The 17,575-nt window shown below is 27.2% G+C and overlaps 4 protein-coding genes across 5 annotated transcripts in view; 2 read left to right on the top strand and 2 right to left on the bottom strand.

Annotated features, from left to right (window-relative positions):
* The window catches only part of LOC113383358 (transcription factor AP-2-epsilon), a 540,995-nt gene that overhangs the window by 197,618 nt on the left and 325,802 nt on the right, over positions 1-17,575 (bottom strand). The gene's annotated exons all lie outside the window — the stretch shown is intronic.
* LOC113383362 lies at positions 5,720-9,544 on the top strand. The gene is made up of 2 exons (XM_026621634.1): positions 5,720-5,857; positions 9,245-9,544. The coding sequence occupies exons 1-2, from the start codon at positions 5,720-5,722 to the stop codon at positions 9,419-9,421; spliced, it is 315 nt and encodes a 104-aa protein (XP_026477419.1). The 3' UTR covers positions 9,422-9,544.
* LOC113383359 (NFU1 iron-sulfur cluster scaffold homolog, mitochondrial-like) lies at positions 7,882-9,049 on the bottom strand. The gene is made up of 5 exons (XM_026621631.1): positions 8,915-9,049; positions 8,621-8,841; positions 8,380-8,565; positions 8,197-8,318; positions 7,882-8,131 (listed from the first exon to the last, which is right to left on the bottom strand). The coding sequence occupies exons 1-5, from the start codon at positions 8,977-8,979 to the stop codon at positions 7,919-7,921; spliced, it is 807 nt and encodes a 268-aa protein (XP_026477416.1). The 5' UTR covers positions 8,980-9,049; the 3' UTR covers positions 7,882-7,918.
* On the top strand, positions 9,829-15,097 carry LOC113383357 (N-acetyltransferase ESCO2-like). Its single transcript, XM_026621628.1, has 9 exons — positions 9,829-9,969; positions 10,325-10,654; positions 11,349-12,515; positions 12,590-12,898; positions 12,963-13,108; positions 14,220-14,288; positions 14,370-14,540; positions 14,607-14,734; positions 14,807-15,097. The coding sequence occupies exons 2-9, from the start codon at positions 10,333-10,335 to the stop codon at positions 15,012-15,014; spliced, it is 2,520 nt and encodes an 839-aa protein (XP_026477413.1). The 5' UTR covers positions 9,829-9,969; positions 10,325-10,332; the 3' UTR covers positions 15,015-15,097.

The raw sequence follows: 17,575 nt of genomic DNA, 5'->3' as shown, positions 1-17,575 counted from the left end.
TTTGAGAACAATATGTTGATTACAACTTACGACCTTTTTTTCACGTGAAATTTTAAATCCGAGTATTCAAAAATATTAATATTATTTTTTAATCATTGATAATTTCAATTATAACAAAAACAGAATTTGGCATAATTACCAATGAAATGCGTATGATAATTTATAATAATAGCTTATTAACAAATTGGAGGAACAATAAATTGACTCACAACGTGAGTCTACTATCTAATTTTTACTTTAACACCAATGAGTCCATTACACATTACGACATTTTTATTATTATTTAACGCATTTATTATCCATAATACGCTGCAGCGACCCAGGCGACAATACGTAGCCGGATCGTGATTTGCAGACCTGATACTTTCCGATTTCTTAGCTAATGTTAAAGAAGATTTGTCTGCTTCTTTAAAGGTCGTACGACGCTCTCCGGCGAAAGTGAAAGAGCATCCGCAGACACAGACACATTCATGACATTAATCCATAAATATTATTAATCTATGCGGATGGTGTTAGCAACATTGTAATAAAAGAAATATTAATAAAATTCTAACCGTTTATTAATCAAGTCAATGATTTTTGAGAATTTTTGGACTACTTCCTCCCCCTTGGTGATATCTGGTGATAAAAATAACTCCTATCCCATATTATGTTCATATTTAGTATATCTATAGCAAAAAGTGAAATTTTTGATATATTTTTTTTAATTCAGGTAATAAATAAATGCACGTGTTAGCTTTATAGAGCCTCTCATCTACTTGATTTTTTGTCATTTTTTTCATACAAAAAGGTGTAATAGCCATGATTTTTTAAATTTCAATTCTTTAATTTGCGTCCTTTTTTCTTCTAAATATTATCTTGCAAATCTTGCTTTTTTTCTTACTTATAGTTTTATTGTAACAATTCTTACAATACTTATGTCAGCACAAGGACTCGAAACGAGTATCCCTGACGAGTGAATGGGGTATGCTACTGACTGAGCTATTTTCCCATACATTTATCTTCATATGTATGGCAAATTTTGAAATGTTTTTATTTAACTTTGAAAATATTCCCATGAGAGAAATGTTATGTTTTGTGCTCAAGTTCTATCACATACTAGGCTTCAGAAAATAATTTGAATCATATCATTTATTTCGATTTAAATATACATAACATACAAATAAAATATATAAAAAACCCAAATTTACTTTGGAGAATCGGGTTAAGCTCATTGGGTTCTTATGGTCCATTATGCAACCTCTTATCCATTATAATTTACCAGCTGAACTTTAGATATTTTTTTTTGTTTTTCCGGACTTGTGAAGTTGCCTACCTCTGGTATATGTTTAATTTATATATATATATATATATATATATATATATATATATATATATCTACATACGATGATCTTCCATGATCAACACTTCAATAGTTTTTCATCGTGTAATGCCATCCGTGTTAGGGATTGCATAGTATAATATTCCCATTTGATGACAGGCTAGATTTAAATCGACAGAACGTTTTTTTTATACTATACTAAATTATATTAGTTGTTTATTGCAATAAACATCAAATCGTACCATAACAATGCTTTTTGATTAATATATAACAATGGGCAAGCGCTAATTTAAAACGAAAGTGCAAAATATTACCATCTTTTTATAGCCTACAATATCCATTTAAAGTTTGTTGCCTTTCTAACATTGTATTTTAGATTATGCGTTGTAAATTATGGTTTTATATTGTGTTATAAAATATTATTAAGAATTATGAGTAATAGTAGGATCAATATAAAAAAATTGTTGGTCTTCCGTATTTATCGTTGGTCTTTACTTTGATACGGCTATACATACTAAATATATTTATCATTCTTCAGTTAATGATTATTTATTTTATTATTGATTATTGATCATAATCAATTATTAACAAAGTGAATTATCATGATGCCGTGACTTACTATAATATTTTCCATTGTATTTAATTTAAAGATTTATTAGGATACTTAACCCAAGGTTCCAGTCAAGAATTTGAAAGCAAATGCACCTACGTAGAAAATGTCAACTAATCATAAAAGGGAGTAATATTCGTAAAGATTTAATGAAAAGAGTTTTTTAACTTTTTGAAAGAACAGATCCAATTTTATGTTTTTGACGTTTCATGTCATTCTGGAACTTTTGACATCAAAATTGGAAATAATATCAGTGAGTCCATACTGCTGAATCTTAATTCTTGTTGACTAATATTTGGAAGTTTCCGCAACTTGCCTTAAGAAAAAATGCCACTTACAACTAGTACAAAATATTATTCAGATGTTTGCTTATATTTCATTTCTTCAGTAAGTATTTTTCGTCTTGCATAATTTTAAGAATCGTTCAAGCATCGACTTCGAACTTTTCTTCTCTCATGGCGTTTACCTTTACATTACATGCTGAAATTTATATAATTCAATTATTATCGAATGATGTAATAAAAATGACATAAATCATTATTGTGACAGAATGCGTATCAGAATTTTCAGTCATTCGTGAAATTTTTCCATTGAATACAGATTTAGTTGACAAACTATATAATCTAAAAACTCTAGTATTAAGAAATGGCAATGGTTGGCAAAATAATTTGCGGGTGAGTGGTATCGTTTCGAAAAACTTAATTTGAAATCGGTAATATATATATATATATATATATATATATATATATATACTAGCCGGCAAACAATTTCCCATATTTCTTATTGTAACTAACTTATTGTAAATGTGGAAGTAAAATTTAAGTTTTCCATGAGCTCAAGAAAATTTTAATTGAAATGCGGTGAAAAAACATTTACTGACTGAAAACGAAATGAAAAATTATTCAATTATTTCTTTTTGGCAAGAGGGTGATTTAGGGCTGTATGTATTTTTTATTCAAACTAGATCTAAAGTTCTGGCGTTTCATTAACAAAACTTGTATGAATTGTTTTTTATTTGTTATATATGAATTAATATTTAATAATAAGTTCTTCTTATAAACTATTGTCTCAACTGGCAATTAAGTTTAAAATTTCTTTATTCACATCTCTCTTAAAAGTACATTTACACGCATATCACAATTCCATTAAATAGTTAGCATGTTGAATAATGAAATGATTACTGGTTGTCAACTTTTTGTAATCGTTTTAGCAGTTTCTCTCTCCGATAGTTACGACAAAATTAATTGTATGTTATGTTTTCTAAGAATATTATTCTTTATTGTTGTCCTAAATTCTGGACATATTGCATCGAGCAAGATAAAAGTAATTGAACTATGTAATGTTTTTTTTTTTAAATAAAAATTCAACTATTTTTTGCCACCTAATTAGGCAAATGCAAATCTAATTGCATTTACTTAATTTTAAGTCATAATGATTGATGAAGAATACAGAATCGAGTCGAATTTCGAATTAAATGAGTTTGTTGGAAAAGTTATTTTTTAATTGCTTCGACTAATTATAGGAAAAAATAAACAATATTTTAGTACCTATTTTTGACAATGACAAAATTCTATCTATCAATTTTCAATCATTCAAATAAACGACTATTCGAACTATATAACTGAAAATTCGCATAACTTATTCTCTGGGTTGATATGTTTCTTTGGGGTACATACTTGGTAATCATTTTCTGTATATTTGTGTATTTATATTGACTTTTTGATCTTTCAGTCATTTATAAATTATTATATAACATCTTATTAAATCTGATTGTGTATATTGTCAAAATCTTTATTCGCTCGATTGAATTTTAAACCGCAATTGCATAATATCAATTTAATGGTAACATAATCTGCTCTTTATAGAGACAATCAAATAGATCATTGGAATAAATGAACTGGTATTAAACTGAACTATTATTGTGAAAATTAAAAATTATTTGTATAAACTTATGCCTCAACATAAATTAGTAAAGGTTTCATATAATTATTTTTAATAAAAAAATTATCAAATGTGTCATATAATTCGCGATTAAGACGACTCATTTCATAATTTTTAGTATCTAATTTTAAATTTTGTCAAACTTCTTTAAAATTCATACAGATTTTCTAATATTCTTTCTATAAAAATGGTAAATCAGTAAATTCTTTAAGTTGGGACTGAGTTTGTTTTCCAGTAGTGTTATATTTTTATCATAAACCAAGGTGAAACGTTTAGAAACAACTTAGGCTAGCAATTTCTAGTCCCAGATTGAATCCAGCCTTCGTCGTCTTGGTATCGAGCAGTAGTATATCAGAATTTTATTAAATTTCAAATCTGATCTTGGGCATTGCTGCAACATGGAAGAGAGAGAGAGTACATATAAATGCTCAAAATGTATATAATCCCAGTTACAGTTTTTAAAAAGCACCAAATTGGTAAAAGTTACATACAAAAATATTTTTTAGTGGAATTATCAAATGTATCAGATAATAGAGTACGTGAGGTAAAAGTTACATACAATTATTTTTAACAAATTTCTTTTTAATGGAATTATCAAATGTAACAGATAATAGAGTACATATGAGTGCACAAAGTGCAAAGCACACTATAGATAAATAAACATAAAAATTAAATAAATAAAAATTATTATTGAAATGAAGCACACACTGTTGCTCTTTAAGTTAACTAAAAGACAATCAAATAGAGCAATGAGATAAGTGAACTGATGGTATTAAATTGAATTATTAATGTGAAAATTGAAAAAATATTCGTATAACTCACGCATCAACAAAAAAAAATATTATTAAAAAAATGTATCAATGCTTTAACAAAAAAATTACTATTAAAAAGGATGACCATAATGATGACGATAAATTTAAAAGAAAAATAAAGAAATATTATAAGGAAATTGAAGACAAAGAAGACTAAAGAGTTATATAAAGATATTTTAATTATAATAGATATTATATTAATGAAATAGTATAAAATATGAAAACTGTTTCCATAATCTCTCATACCAGGCACCTCTGTCTGTGTGAGATATGAAAATAATATATATCAGATAATAGAGTACATATGAATGCACAAAATGTATATAACACAGTAACAGTTTATGTTAAGTGAAATTCTAAAAAATTCACCAAATTGGTAAAAGTTACATGCAATTATTTTAAACAAACAATTTTTTTTTTTTGATGAACTATCAAATGTACCAGATGATAGAGTACTTGGGGTAAATGTTACAATACAATGTTACATACAATTATGTTTAACAAAAAAAATTTTTTTAATTATAAAATTTATCAGATAATAGCGTACATATGAGGTAAAAGTTACATTTACAATTTTTTTTAGCGAAATTAGTATCAGATAATAGAGTATGTAAGTGTACAAAGTGCAGAGCACACACCGTTGCAGTTTATGTTAACTAAAATTATAAACTGCAATGAAAAATTAAAAAAAAAACTCAATCCTTTGCAAAAAAGAAGCAAATTAATGGAGATTTTATACAATTATTATTAACAATAAGAAATTTTAATGAAATTATCATCAAATGGATCATATAATAGATAATAGAGAACAAATGATGGATTGAGTCTACGTTTAAGCATTGAGGTGTAGAGTTAGTAGAGTAGCCGAGGCCGAGGCACCTAGTTATTGATCGTTTACATTTTTGCTATGCTTTTGTGAAACGGTATATAAAATTTCTTTTACAATATTTGATCGTAAGAATGATACATTATATTTATTAATACTATTTTAATGTTTTTCTATTTTTCTTATTTATAGAGTCAGTGTAATCCACGATGGCTTCGGCTTCGAGTAGTAGCGCGAGGTCCTTGTTCAGCGACTCGAAGCGCCGGCTGGCAGAGCGGGTCCAAGTTAATGTACAGAACGCGGCGTCCGTGGCGCGGCAGATTGTGAGAGGATCGCGTTCTACCGAGGTTTTTATCTTTACTCATTAACATAATAATAATTTATTCATTAAATTTGAATCTAAAAGTATCTGAGATGTTATAAAAAATAGGATAGAGCCATAGAGTGCTAAGGATAATTTAAAAATCCGCTCCCCAAGGATCCGTTTTGAGTTAACACCATTTCAAATTTTAATCACCTTTGTACTACTACTGAGAGGGTCATCTCTAACTCAGATACATCTCTATGCGTTTAACCTTAATTTTGATTTTCCAGTTCGTTTATATCAAGTCAACATAAATAAAGTCACATCAAATACTATATCCTTTATACAATGAGTACTTTCGATGGATTTATCCCCGAAATCCCTGGTATATCAGTAGACAAATTTCTGCCCCAAAATCTCGAATCCTCCTTATTTTTTCTATCCCATTGCCATCAAGATCATATGGTAGGACTCAAAGAAGCCTCAGAGGAGACCGTCGACTTTCCTGGGAAGTTATATGCAAGTCCTATATCAGTTGTGTTTTTAAAACAACAATTTCCCAGACTTGAAGACCATTTAGTCGAATTAGACATAGGACGTACGTTGCAATTGATATAAATTTATAGATTATTAAGATATTTCACACCTTTATATATTTGTAGATCCTAAATTAATCCATTTACTAAATGATAGTCAAGATGAATCTCTGTATGTTACCGCGCTGCCTGCAGGACATTGTCCAGGATCTGTTATGTTTCTATTTGAAACAAATACCTCTAAAATTTTATACACAGGAGACATAAGGTTGTCTGTAGGTTCTTACAAAAAAATGCAAAGACTGCATACTGCCCAAGGAACACCCAAAATATTCAACAATATTTATTTAGATACAACTTTTTTTGATGAGGATTACAAATATTTTCCATCACAGTTTGAAAGCTTCGAAGAAATTTTTAGGATATCAAATAAATGGTTAAAATCAAACAGCAAAAATATAGTTCTATTACAATTACCTGCAAAGTATGGATCTGAATTTGTATTTATTGAACTAGCGAAAAGGACATCTATGCCGATTCATGTATCACAGGATTTATTTGATCAATATAAATATATATCAGAAATAGACAAATCGGTCACATTAGATGCATCAGTTACAAGAATTCATGCATGCCAGTATAATAAATCGTGTGAGGATTATCATGAAGGTAGTAATAAGATTAAATTGCTTATTAAACCATCTGCAATGTTTTGGAAGAATTGGCAGAAAGATAAACCAATCTCAAATATAAATAAGAACTGTGTGCGAGTTTGTTACTCTAGCCATGCAAGCTTTCAAGAATTACAAGATTTTTTAAATTATTTTCAACCAAAGACTTTTACACCTTGTGTAGTTTTACAAAAGTATGAGTTTGCAGATTTAGTGAATAAAGTATTGTTTGAAATAAGTAACAAACAAACAAAGAAAACAAAATGATTTGTACAAGTGGGACAAGAAAATATTAAAAAAGAAATATATGTCATAAATAAAATTATAAAACGAAAATTCACACAAGTGCCAAATCCTGAGGATAGAAATAATGCATGTTTAAAAAAACATAACTTTGATTCGGAACTATGGGATGAATCTGATCTTATAGAATAAAGATAAATATTGTGATTTACTAAATATATTTTATATAATCATACTGCTAGTTGAAATATACACAAGCACAATTTTATAACATTTACATATATATATTTACAAATCATTCCTTTTGATATATAACAAATTTCTTTGCATCTGAAAGAGTTAAAAATATATTAATTTAACATACTCAACTTAGTATTAAACTATATTTTTTTTATTTAGTTTTTAAGTTTGTAGAATTTTGGGTATGAGTGAAGAAGTATTAATTATCTTGTCCGATGATAATTTTTATAAGTAAACCTACTAGAAAACAAACATTCAGTCTTACTGCATATCCTAGAATTTATAATTTATTACCAAATTTGTTATTACTATGTGATTTGTACTACGATTAAACTAAAATTAAGCAAAAAATTAAGGAATATATTTTAGGTATTTGTTCTGAAATGATTAAAGCTGTAAATTTGACTAGTTCTATTAGTCAATTATTTTTTTACTTTCATATTTATTCTCAATTTTTGCCTCCAACGTTTTAAACTGCATTTCTGACACAACATCTTCTGGTCCTTTAACTTCTTCAACTCGTACTACCTCGGGTATATAAAATTGTAGCATATTTTGAACACCGTTCTTCAAAGTGACGACAGAACTTGGACATGTTGAGCATGAGCCTTGCATTTTTAAACTTACCTATAGATGTTTAACTTATTAGATAATTTTTGGAAAATGATATGCAATATAGAATCCATATTTACCACTCCATCTTTGAAACCCATAAATATTATATCACCACCATCTTCTTGAACAGTCGGTCTAATCCGAGTGTCTAGTAACTCTTTGATCATCATAACAGTCTCTGAGTCCTCTTCATTAATTTCTATTATATATCGTGATATTATTATTATTGTCCTTCATGCTATCAATATATTTATACTCACGTGTATCAGATGAAGGTTTTGCTTCTGTTAAAACTGGTAGACCACTTGCAAAGAAATCCATTATAGTAGCAAATAATTCAGGTTTAAGTACTTTCCATTCAACATCTTCATTCAATTTAGTTATTGTTATAAAGTCGTGTCCAAAAAATACACTCTTAACTCCCTCAATTCGAAACAATAATTTACCTGATGTGTTCAAGGATTATATTAAGGATCTTGATGATTTTTAAATATTATTTACCTAGTGGGCTGCAGAAGGCTTCGTTGGCTGTAGGGAAATCCATCGTGTGGCCTGGTTTTAATATTTCTACTCCGGGGAAAAATTTAAGACTGTTTGGGTTTGGAGTATCTTGGGTTTGGATGAACATATTTCTAAATAATGGGGTTTGTAATTTTGCCAGATTTATATTAGAACCTTTGCTTGATAAAGAGTGATACAGTTTTGTATCAGTGGGTTGAGATCTGAAATAAATATTTTCAATTTGAGTAACCTCAAATGGCTAATAATTGAATATATTGTTATTTAATTTCTTACGGATATAATTTAACATTTTTTGACAAAGCGGTGTAACTGGAAAATTTAACGAGCCTTTTATACATTTTTAATTCTATATTAATCTAATTTCAATTTAATATAATTTATTTGCGCAATTACATGCCAATATTTGAACTGTCAAGTTGACATTGACAGTTACCACCATTAAACCTTTAGTTGAAGTGAATTTATTAAATATTTTTAATTATTTGATATAGCAAGCTTTATACAGTATTTATACAATTTTTTAGGTATTTAATATAACAAGTTTGATTATTCTATATTACATTTACTATAAATTATATTCAAAATTGATTTATTATATTCCAGGTTTTGATGCATTCGGCAAGAGGTTTCGTGGCCCAAGAAAATGCTATTGAAAACAGTTTGGCTAATTTAAATAAGATGCAACTTGTTTTGGCACATTTAAATTATCAACATGATTCTATGGCAAGATCTTCACGAGAAATATTAGAATTAGAGGAAAATATAAAGGCTTTGAAGTAACATATTAAATATGTTTCTTCTTTCATAAAACGGAACACAGAGAAAGTTTAAATTATTAAAAATATTGTTTTCATATGAACTACATAAAGCTTCAACAATAAATATCCACTTCACTATTTAATCTGGCCAAGATTCAATTTTGATGCTTGTGAGTACAAAATTATAAATCCTGTTTTTTATTAATAAATATTGTAAAATTCAACCTGTTGGTATTATTATTATCATATTACTTGTACCATTGACATTTTATTTCAGTTAAACTTTGCTTTAAGGAATTATTTTTTGTAATCTGTCAACTGTCAATTGCATTTTCGTTTTCAAAATATTGCATTTGGCGCTCTTTTGAGTGCAGTGCTGGCGCCAAAACATAACATCGGGTAACACTAATTTCTTTCATTGCATTTATGGCGCTTTATTTTCTTGTTTTGTTCATGTCAACAGGTTAAATGTACAATAAACGTATTTCATTGTTGCGCGCGATGCTAAATATTGTAAAAGTGTTAATTAAATGAGTGGTTCGAGATATGTTTACATGATATTTATATAAGGTAATTATTGTTTTCCATCTTTTACACGTATAAAATAAATTTACTTCAACGTCTCGTCGTCGACAGGTTATATTTACAGCTCAATGTAAATTTTTTTGAGTATGTTGAATGTTTTGTTAATTTACATTGTAAGATATCGTGGTCTATCTAAAGCACTGAATGTATTTGAAAATTTAATTTTGTTCTAAATGCATTAGTAACTTATGTGCTTTTAAAAATCACTTTCTGTATTATTATTTTCAGCAGTCTCTAAAGTTACAGGTTTATGAAATGTATGTAATTTGCACCTAAAGATGTTCTATTCTATTCAATATGTTGTTTTAAATTGCATAAGTCTATTAAACAAACCTTCCAGCTTCTAGAATGGCTCAAACACCACATGGTTGTCGGTTCCCCCCAACACCACAATTATCTGCTAGGAAAAGGGAGCTGTTTCCTAGCCCTCTAAACAGAAAACAGCCTTTTGGTTCTATCCTCTCTGAAATTGATACAAATACACCAAGGCGATCTACTCGTATTGCTAATAATAAACTTGTGACAGTTTGTGAGGCAGATGAAACTACACCTTCATCCAGACACTTATATTTAAGTGATAATTCTTCAGATTTAGGACATATGAGTCCACTGGAATTGAGTTCGAGTCCAGACCGTTATGATTCTCCTTTCCATAACACCCCTTGTTTAGGTCTGTATTCAGGAATCATTCAAAGAGTGTGGGAAATGATTAATAATAATGGTGTTACTGGTTAACGGAAGCATGGTGCATTAATAGTATTGAAGCATGATCATTTTATTCAGTAATGTAATAGGTACTAATTGTCACACATTGCAATAATTAATAATAATAATTATGCTTCTAACAATCTATAAGTTAAAAATTGCTGACATAATCAGTATTTGCTTATATATATGGTTGTATGGTATATATGGTAAATTATATTACTTGAATTTCTCACTTTTTAATATGTATATTTTCAAATCAGAATATTTATTTGCTGCATATCAAAATTGTATTCTTAGAGATTTTCTTATGTGTGTTATATGACTAGTAATTTAATTGTTATTACCATACATAATAATACATTTATTAACTATGTAATTCACTTGCTCAATGTATAAGCTTTACTAGCATTTCTTCAGTCGATTTGCCTTATTTTCTATGATAAAGCATGCTTTAATGATATTTTTTTATAGCTGGTGACTGCATAATAAAGATCATTTTCTTCTAGCAACTTCTAGTAAATATTCATATCCAGTTTGCATCATTATTCATGAGAAAGCATGTTTTTAATATTTTTTAATAGCTTTAATACTATTTGAATATAATTATAAGTCCTTGCCAAAACAATTTTCAATATTAACAATCTATTACTAATTAGATACACCTTCTGCACTTCTGGCTCGACCTAGATTTTTTGCTAAGAAGGGCAAAGATATTTCTGAATATACAAGTTTTGAAGATCTTGCTAGTAAAATTGATGATGATGAGGGAATGCCATTGGTGGATGTAAATCCTGAAACTCCAAGAAAAAGTTTTTCTGGTATATTTGTTAGGAAAGATCCTTTGCATGACAAAGAAAATATTGAGAATCGAAATATTAACACCATATATAAAGAAGATATTGAATCAATATTGGATGAAGACAGTATAGTACCTGAAACTCCAGAGAAGCATTCTCCAAGTGCTAATTTGAGGACACCACATGAGATTTCCTTTGAGAATGTTGAACCACCTAAGTTGTATCATAGAAAGTCTTTAACTGAAGTGAGCTCATCGAATGTGAAGGAGAATGTGTCTAAACTGAAAAGACACTTGTCGAAGGATTGCTTTGATACTGTTCAAAACAAAGTGCCTAAGTTAACAGAACAAGCTCCTAAGGCAAGAACATCTTTGTTCTCAACTAAATCATTTTATCCACAAGTACAAAGAGAGAGTACAATGTCTTCAAAAATTACTAATTATTTTGGTTCCATCAAGAATGATGATTTAACAAATAGATCACATGCAAGGAGATCTCAAAATCATCGAGTCATCAGAAAAACCAGAAAGGATGGTCAAATTAATTTGGGTGTACAACATAAAATTCGTAAACCAAAACCCAAGCGCCCAAACACAACCCAATTGCTCAAAGCAGCTTTAAATATTATGGATAATTCACCTTTAAATAGTTATCTGAATAATTCATTTACAACTGAAAATATTAATGGTACTGATAATAACCCACTAGCAACAAATTCTAATAATAATCAAACACTCAATACATCTTTTAATAGTTGTTTTTCTGAAAAAACTGTACATAGAAATCCTGTGAATGAATTTTCTATATCTCTAAATATTACTGAAAATGATAATTCCAATGAAGAAAATGAGGAAAATCGTCCAGCAAGAAAGTTCTTCAAGAGTAAAAGATCACTTGCAAATAAATTAGTTAAATTACAAGATAATTTGATTATAAATATCAAATCAAAAAATGATAAAGAAAAGGAAGTTAACAAAAGTGCTGACTTTAGTTTTAATACTAGTGACTCATTCAAAGAGGCTGATGGTTAGTATATATTATTCTTATTTATTTATTATATTTATATATTATTTATTTTACAACTGTATTTTATATTCTAGGTGATTTGACCAAAGTGCAGAGCGAAGTTGAAAAGTTGCTCTCTGAATGGAAAGATTCTGATGAATCATGGCAAGAAGAAACTGCAAATCGAATTTTAGATAATGAGGATAGTTTGGTGCTTGATTGCCAAAAACTATCCATCAACAATAACAATGTTGATGCAGGTTTATTATCACCTACAAGCCAATTGAGCAATATGACCTCAGTTATGGCTTTGGATAGTCCTGCCATTGCCTCAAATGCATCAACTGAACAGACGAATAATAATAATAAACTATATCCATTGTTCTATAAAGGATTTGATGGTGGTTAGTATAAATGATTCAAATTTAAACTTTATTATGTGATTTAATCTTTATGCTTGTGATTTAGGTTCAGCAGATGTTTATGATAATTCTTTTAAAAAAACTCGTTCCAAGAAGATGTGGAAACCTCATAAAATTCCTCAATATCAGTTGGATGCTGGTCAAAAGAAAATTGGACTGACTTATTGTGCAGAATGTGATTTTGTATATGAGGTATAAATAATTATAGACACATTTTATATGTTTATAATTAATAGACACTGTTTACATTTTTGATTAATTAAGACACATTTAAGATTTTTATTATTAACTAATAGAAACATTTTAGGTTTTTATTATTAAATAATATGCACACTTTAGATTTTTATTATTAATTATTAGACACACTTTAGGTTTTTATTATTAAATAAGACACATTTTAGGTTTTTATTATTAATTAATAGGCACATTTTAGATTTATATTATTAACTAATAGGCACATTTTAGATTTTTATTATTAACCAATAGATACATTTTAGATTTTTATTATTAACTAATAGGCACATTTTAGATTTTTATTATTAACCAATAGATACATTTTAGATCTTTATTATTAACTAATAGACGCATTTTAGATTTTTATTATTAACTAATATACATTTTAGATTTTCATTATTAATTAATAGACGCATTTTAGATTTTTATTATTAACTAATAGACACATTTTAGATTTTCATTATTAATTAATACACATTTTAGATTTTTATTATTAATTAATACACATTTTAGATTTTTATTATTAATTAATACACATTTTAGATTTTTACTATTAACCAATAGATACATTTTAGATTTTCATTATAAATTAATAGACACATTTTAGATTTTTATTATTAATTGACACATTTTAGATTTTTATTATTCATTAATAGACACATTTTAGATTTTTACTATTAACCAATAGATACATTTTAGATTTGCATTATTAACTAATAGACACATTTTAGATTTTTATTATTAATTAATACACTCATTTTATATTTTTATTATTAAGACACATTTAGGATTTTTATTATTAATTTATTGACATATTTAAGATTTTTATTAATTGACACATTTAAGATTTTTATTAATAATTAATTGACACATTTTAGATTTTTATTATTAATTGACACATTTTAGATTTTCATTATTAATTAATAGACACATTTTAAATTTTTATTATTGACCAATAGACACATTCAAGATTTTTATTATTAATTAATGGACACTTTAGATTTTTATTATTAATTTACACATATATTTTTATATTATATTCTTTATTTAAATATTTATGTTGTTTTAGGTTGCTGATCCAGATGAGGAATTGTTTCATTACAATTATCACAATTCCCTTCATATTCTCAACTTTAAAGTAAGTCTTATAATATTTATGTGACATAATTATAAACTATTGATCAATTACGTAAAACAATTTTTACTTTATTTTTTTTAGGGCTGGAAGAATGAGAGCGTCATAAGCGTTCTAGTGAATGTTGGCCGTGTTATTCATATCAAATGTAATTCTCCTAAATCCTGGTTCAACAGAGTTCAACAAGTCCTAGAACTTGTTGATAATGAAATAGGAGCTTTCTCTGAACCATTTGAACTCGATGAATCATCTCAAGTCAGTTGAATTTTTGTTTGTAAAACTCTTTTGAAGAATTTGAGTTAATAATGTAATTCGTTCTAGGTGTATTTGATGGCCAATGCCAAACAAATCATTGGAATCTTGTTAGCAAAGACTTTGAGTAAAGCACATCGTATGATCAGCAGCATTGACAGTATAGATTTGTGCACTGAGGAATCATTTGATGTCAAGTGAGCAAAACTTTAGCAAGCAATTCTATTTTTTTATCATACTTTTTTTTAATCTATCTTTTACCCTTGTAGATGTGGTATCTCACGGCTTTGGATCGCGCCCCCTTTTCGCCGAAAAGGATATGCAACACATATGTTAAATGCCATGAGGTGCAATTTTATGTTTGGCAAAGTTTTAGATTTAGATGAAATAGCCTTTAGTTCACCGACGGAAGCTGGTTTAACTCTGGCTAAAAAGTTCTCAGGACGTGAAGATTTTTTAGTTTTTCAAGAAGCTTAATTTTATAATACCAAATATAATGTATATAGGAATGAAATGAATTTTATATTGATTTTTTTTTAATATGCCGTTTATTGGCACAGTGATTTATGTTGCGTCTTTTGTACTAAAATGTAATATATATTTAGTCAACTTTTAAATATTAATATCGAATATTTAGTTCTAAAGATATTTAATTTTAGATTATATAAAGTTAGTTTTGTGAAGTTGATAAATGATACATAAACAAATGTATATTGAAGATTTATTTTTATTGTATTTAAATATTTTTAAAAGCATATTTGTTTTTTGCAGCCACTGATCTTCTTAATTCCATTGAAATTCTTTTTACAGCAGCGTTGTCCCAATATTTCAATTTTCAGGATAAGAAGTTTCAAGAACATTTCTCAATCAGGTTCGGCTTTTTGATTATCTTTAATAATTGAAGAATTAATATTCAATTATTAATTTTTATTTGTTAAATAAAAATTAATAATCAATATTATTAAAAGCTCTTGGTAATTGATAGATATCAAATTATATTTTCCATAATATTGCATCAGTATATAAAATGTACTTTGTGTTAGTTTTTGTCATAAAAATATTGTTTTTTTTATATTAATTTGTTTAATTTGTTGATTTCATATAATGATTTGTTTGATTTAATAGTGTTGATGCAATTTTAATGAAAATAGCCATACACTGTTTGAGAAGACTTTTATGTTTTTGCCGCAGAATCCGAATTGCTAAAATTTTGTCTTCTTGACGTTTCAACTTATTCTGAAGCCTTTGAGAATAAAATTGAAAAATGTATGTGAGCCAAAATTTGTCTTTTCTTCAACGTTTTCTATAAAAAAAACGGCTGCACAATTTCTAAGATTTAAAAACCATTTATCATAAGTAGTTATATTTTCAATCATCAGTGTAACAATTATGCATTTTACAAAAATAAGCTAATTTTTAATTTGTTTAATTTAAAAAAAAAACATTGATATAAATAGTAATGGGAAGAAAATAAACTATAAATTATTTCCTGTGAAATTAAAGTATTTTCAAGAACATACTTATATATATTTTTTTTGTTTAATAAAATTTATACTATAAGGCACGTTGTCTGGTGTAAGAGGCCACAGTAATCATTTTATGCAAATTCTGTTACATAATTTACTAATATTTATTATAATACTAAATTTTATCGATTTTTTTGGTAGTTGCAACACTATTTATTAGAAAATTATTTTCCAATCAGGTAAATTTCCCTTTGGAATCAAATTAGAATTCATTCTTAGTTCGGAGTCGGTTCGGTGTACTACAAATTTGTCGATACGTATTTTTCGGGATCGTAATTTGTGTGTAATTAAAGTATTTGTAAGTTTTATAAGTTTAATGCTAATTTCACTAAAATTATGGTGATTTTAATATAGAACACGATTTTTAAGGCAGTGTTGTGGTTAATGTGCAAATAAGTGCTTTTACGTACGATTTTACATAACTAATAATCATTATTAGTCTTTGTCCCATACATAAGTTTTGAGACAATTAAAATATAATAGTTATCAAAGTGATTAAAATATTTTTACCTAAAATATAATTAATTAAATAGTATTTGGCAATCCTATAAAGATTGTTATCGCCGAGGTTTAATAATTGGTTTCATATTGGAAAAGCACGTGTTTATGGCTTCAGATGGACCAGAGAGGATTTTAGACCCCGAATAATAAGGTGAGTGTATTTTATATGTTTTTTTATCTAAATATGATTTTTTACTTTCATTAAATTTGTAATACCTAAGGATTTATTTATTATTTATATACCATTCCATTACAACTTGCACTGAATATTTAATTGTATTCCACACATATCATCAATAAATATTAATTAATATCGATTGATTGATTGATTTCAATCAAATAAATTTATTCATAATGTTAATTATTTATAAGGCCCATAAACTTAATAAAAATAATAAATTAAATTTATTCTAATTGTTCTAATTGTGTAAAGTTGTACATATACATTTCATAACTTAAACAATTGTTTCATCTAATCTAAAGTAACAACAATAGTTACTGTATTATTTATTTTTCATACTCTAATATCATTTGTCATCATACTGATGGTCTTTCATTAGATACATAATTATGTAATATAACTAGATATTTTAATAATAGTTGGAACAAAAATTGAAATTTTAAACTATATAATTTATATCATATTCTTTTCTTAAATCATAATATCACCAAACACTGCGAACAATTATATATAGCTAATGTTGCTGGATCCTCATCAATTGATTATTATTGATTAATCCTGTTTTATACATATCTGTATGTATCTGTATGTGCTATTATATACAATTATAATTGCTTGTCACTATATATCTTTTCCAATAACAATAAGATATATCGTATTTATAATTAAATTCAGAATCTTTTACCTTCTACCTTCTACTATTGTAAGACGAATATGTGGAGTCGATTTATCCTTCAAGCAAACGATGATTTAACTCTCCATTGCCCTAAGACACAAATCAATATATGTAATTCTAAGATTGAAAACAATTTGTCAAAGAAATAATAGAA

The sequence above is a fragment of the Ctenocephalides felis genome, unplaced genomic scaffold (genome assembly GCF_003426905.1).
Source record: "Ctenocephalides felis isolate EL2017-DRISC unplaced genomic scaffold, ASM342690v1 CF-g0.4_SCAFFOLD_03570, whole genome shotgun sequence".
Taxonomy (NCBI): domain Eukaryota; kingdom Metazoa; phylum Arthropoda; class Insecta; order Siphonaptera; family Pulicidae; genus Ctenocephalides; species Ctenocephalides felis.
Note: the sequence above shows the minus strand (reverse complement) of the source record. Positions and strands in the feature narration are given on the sequence as shown.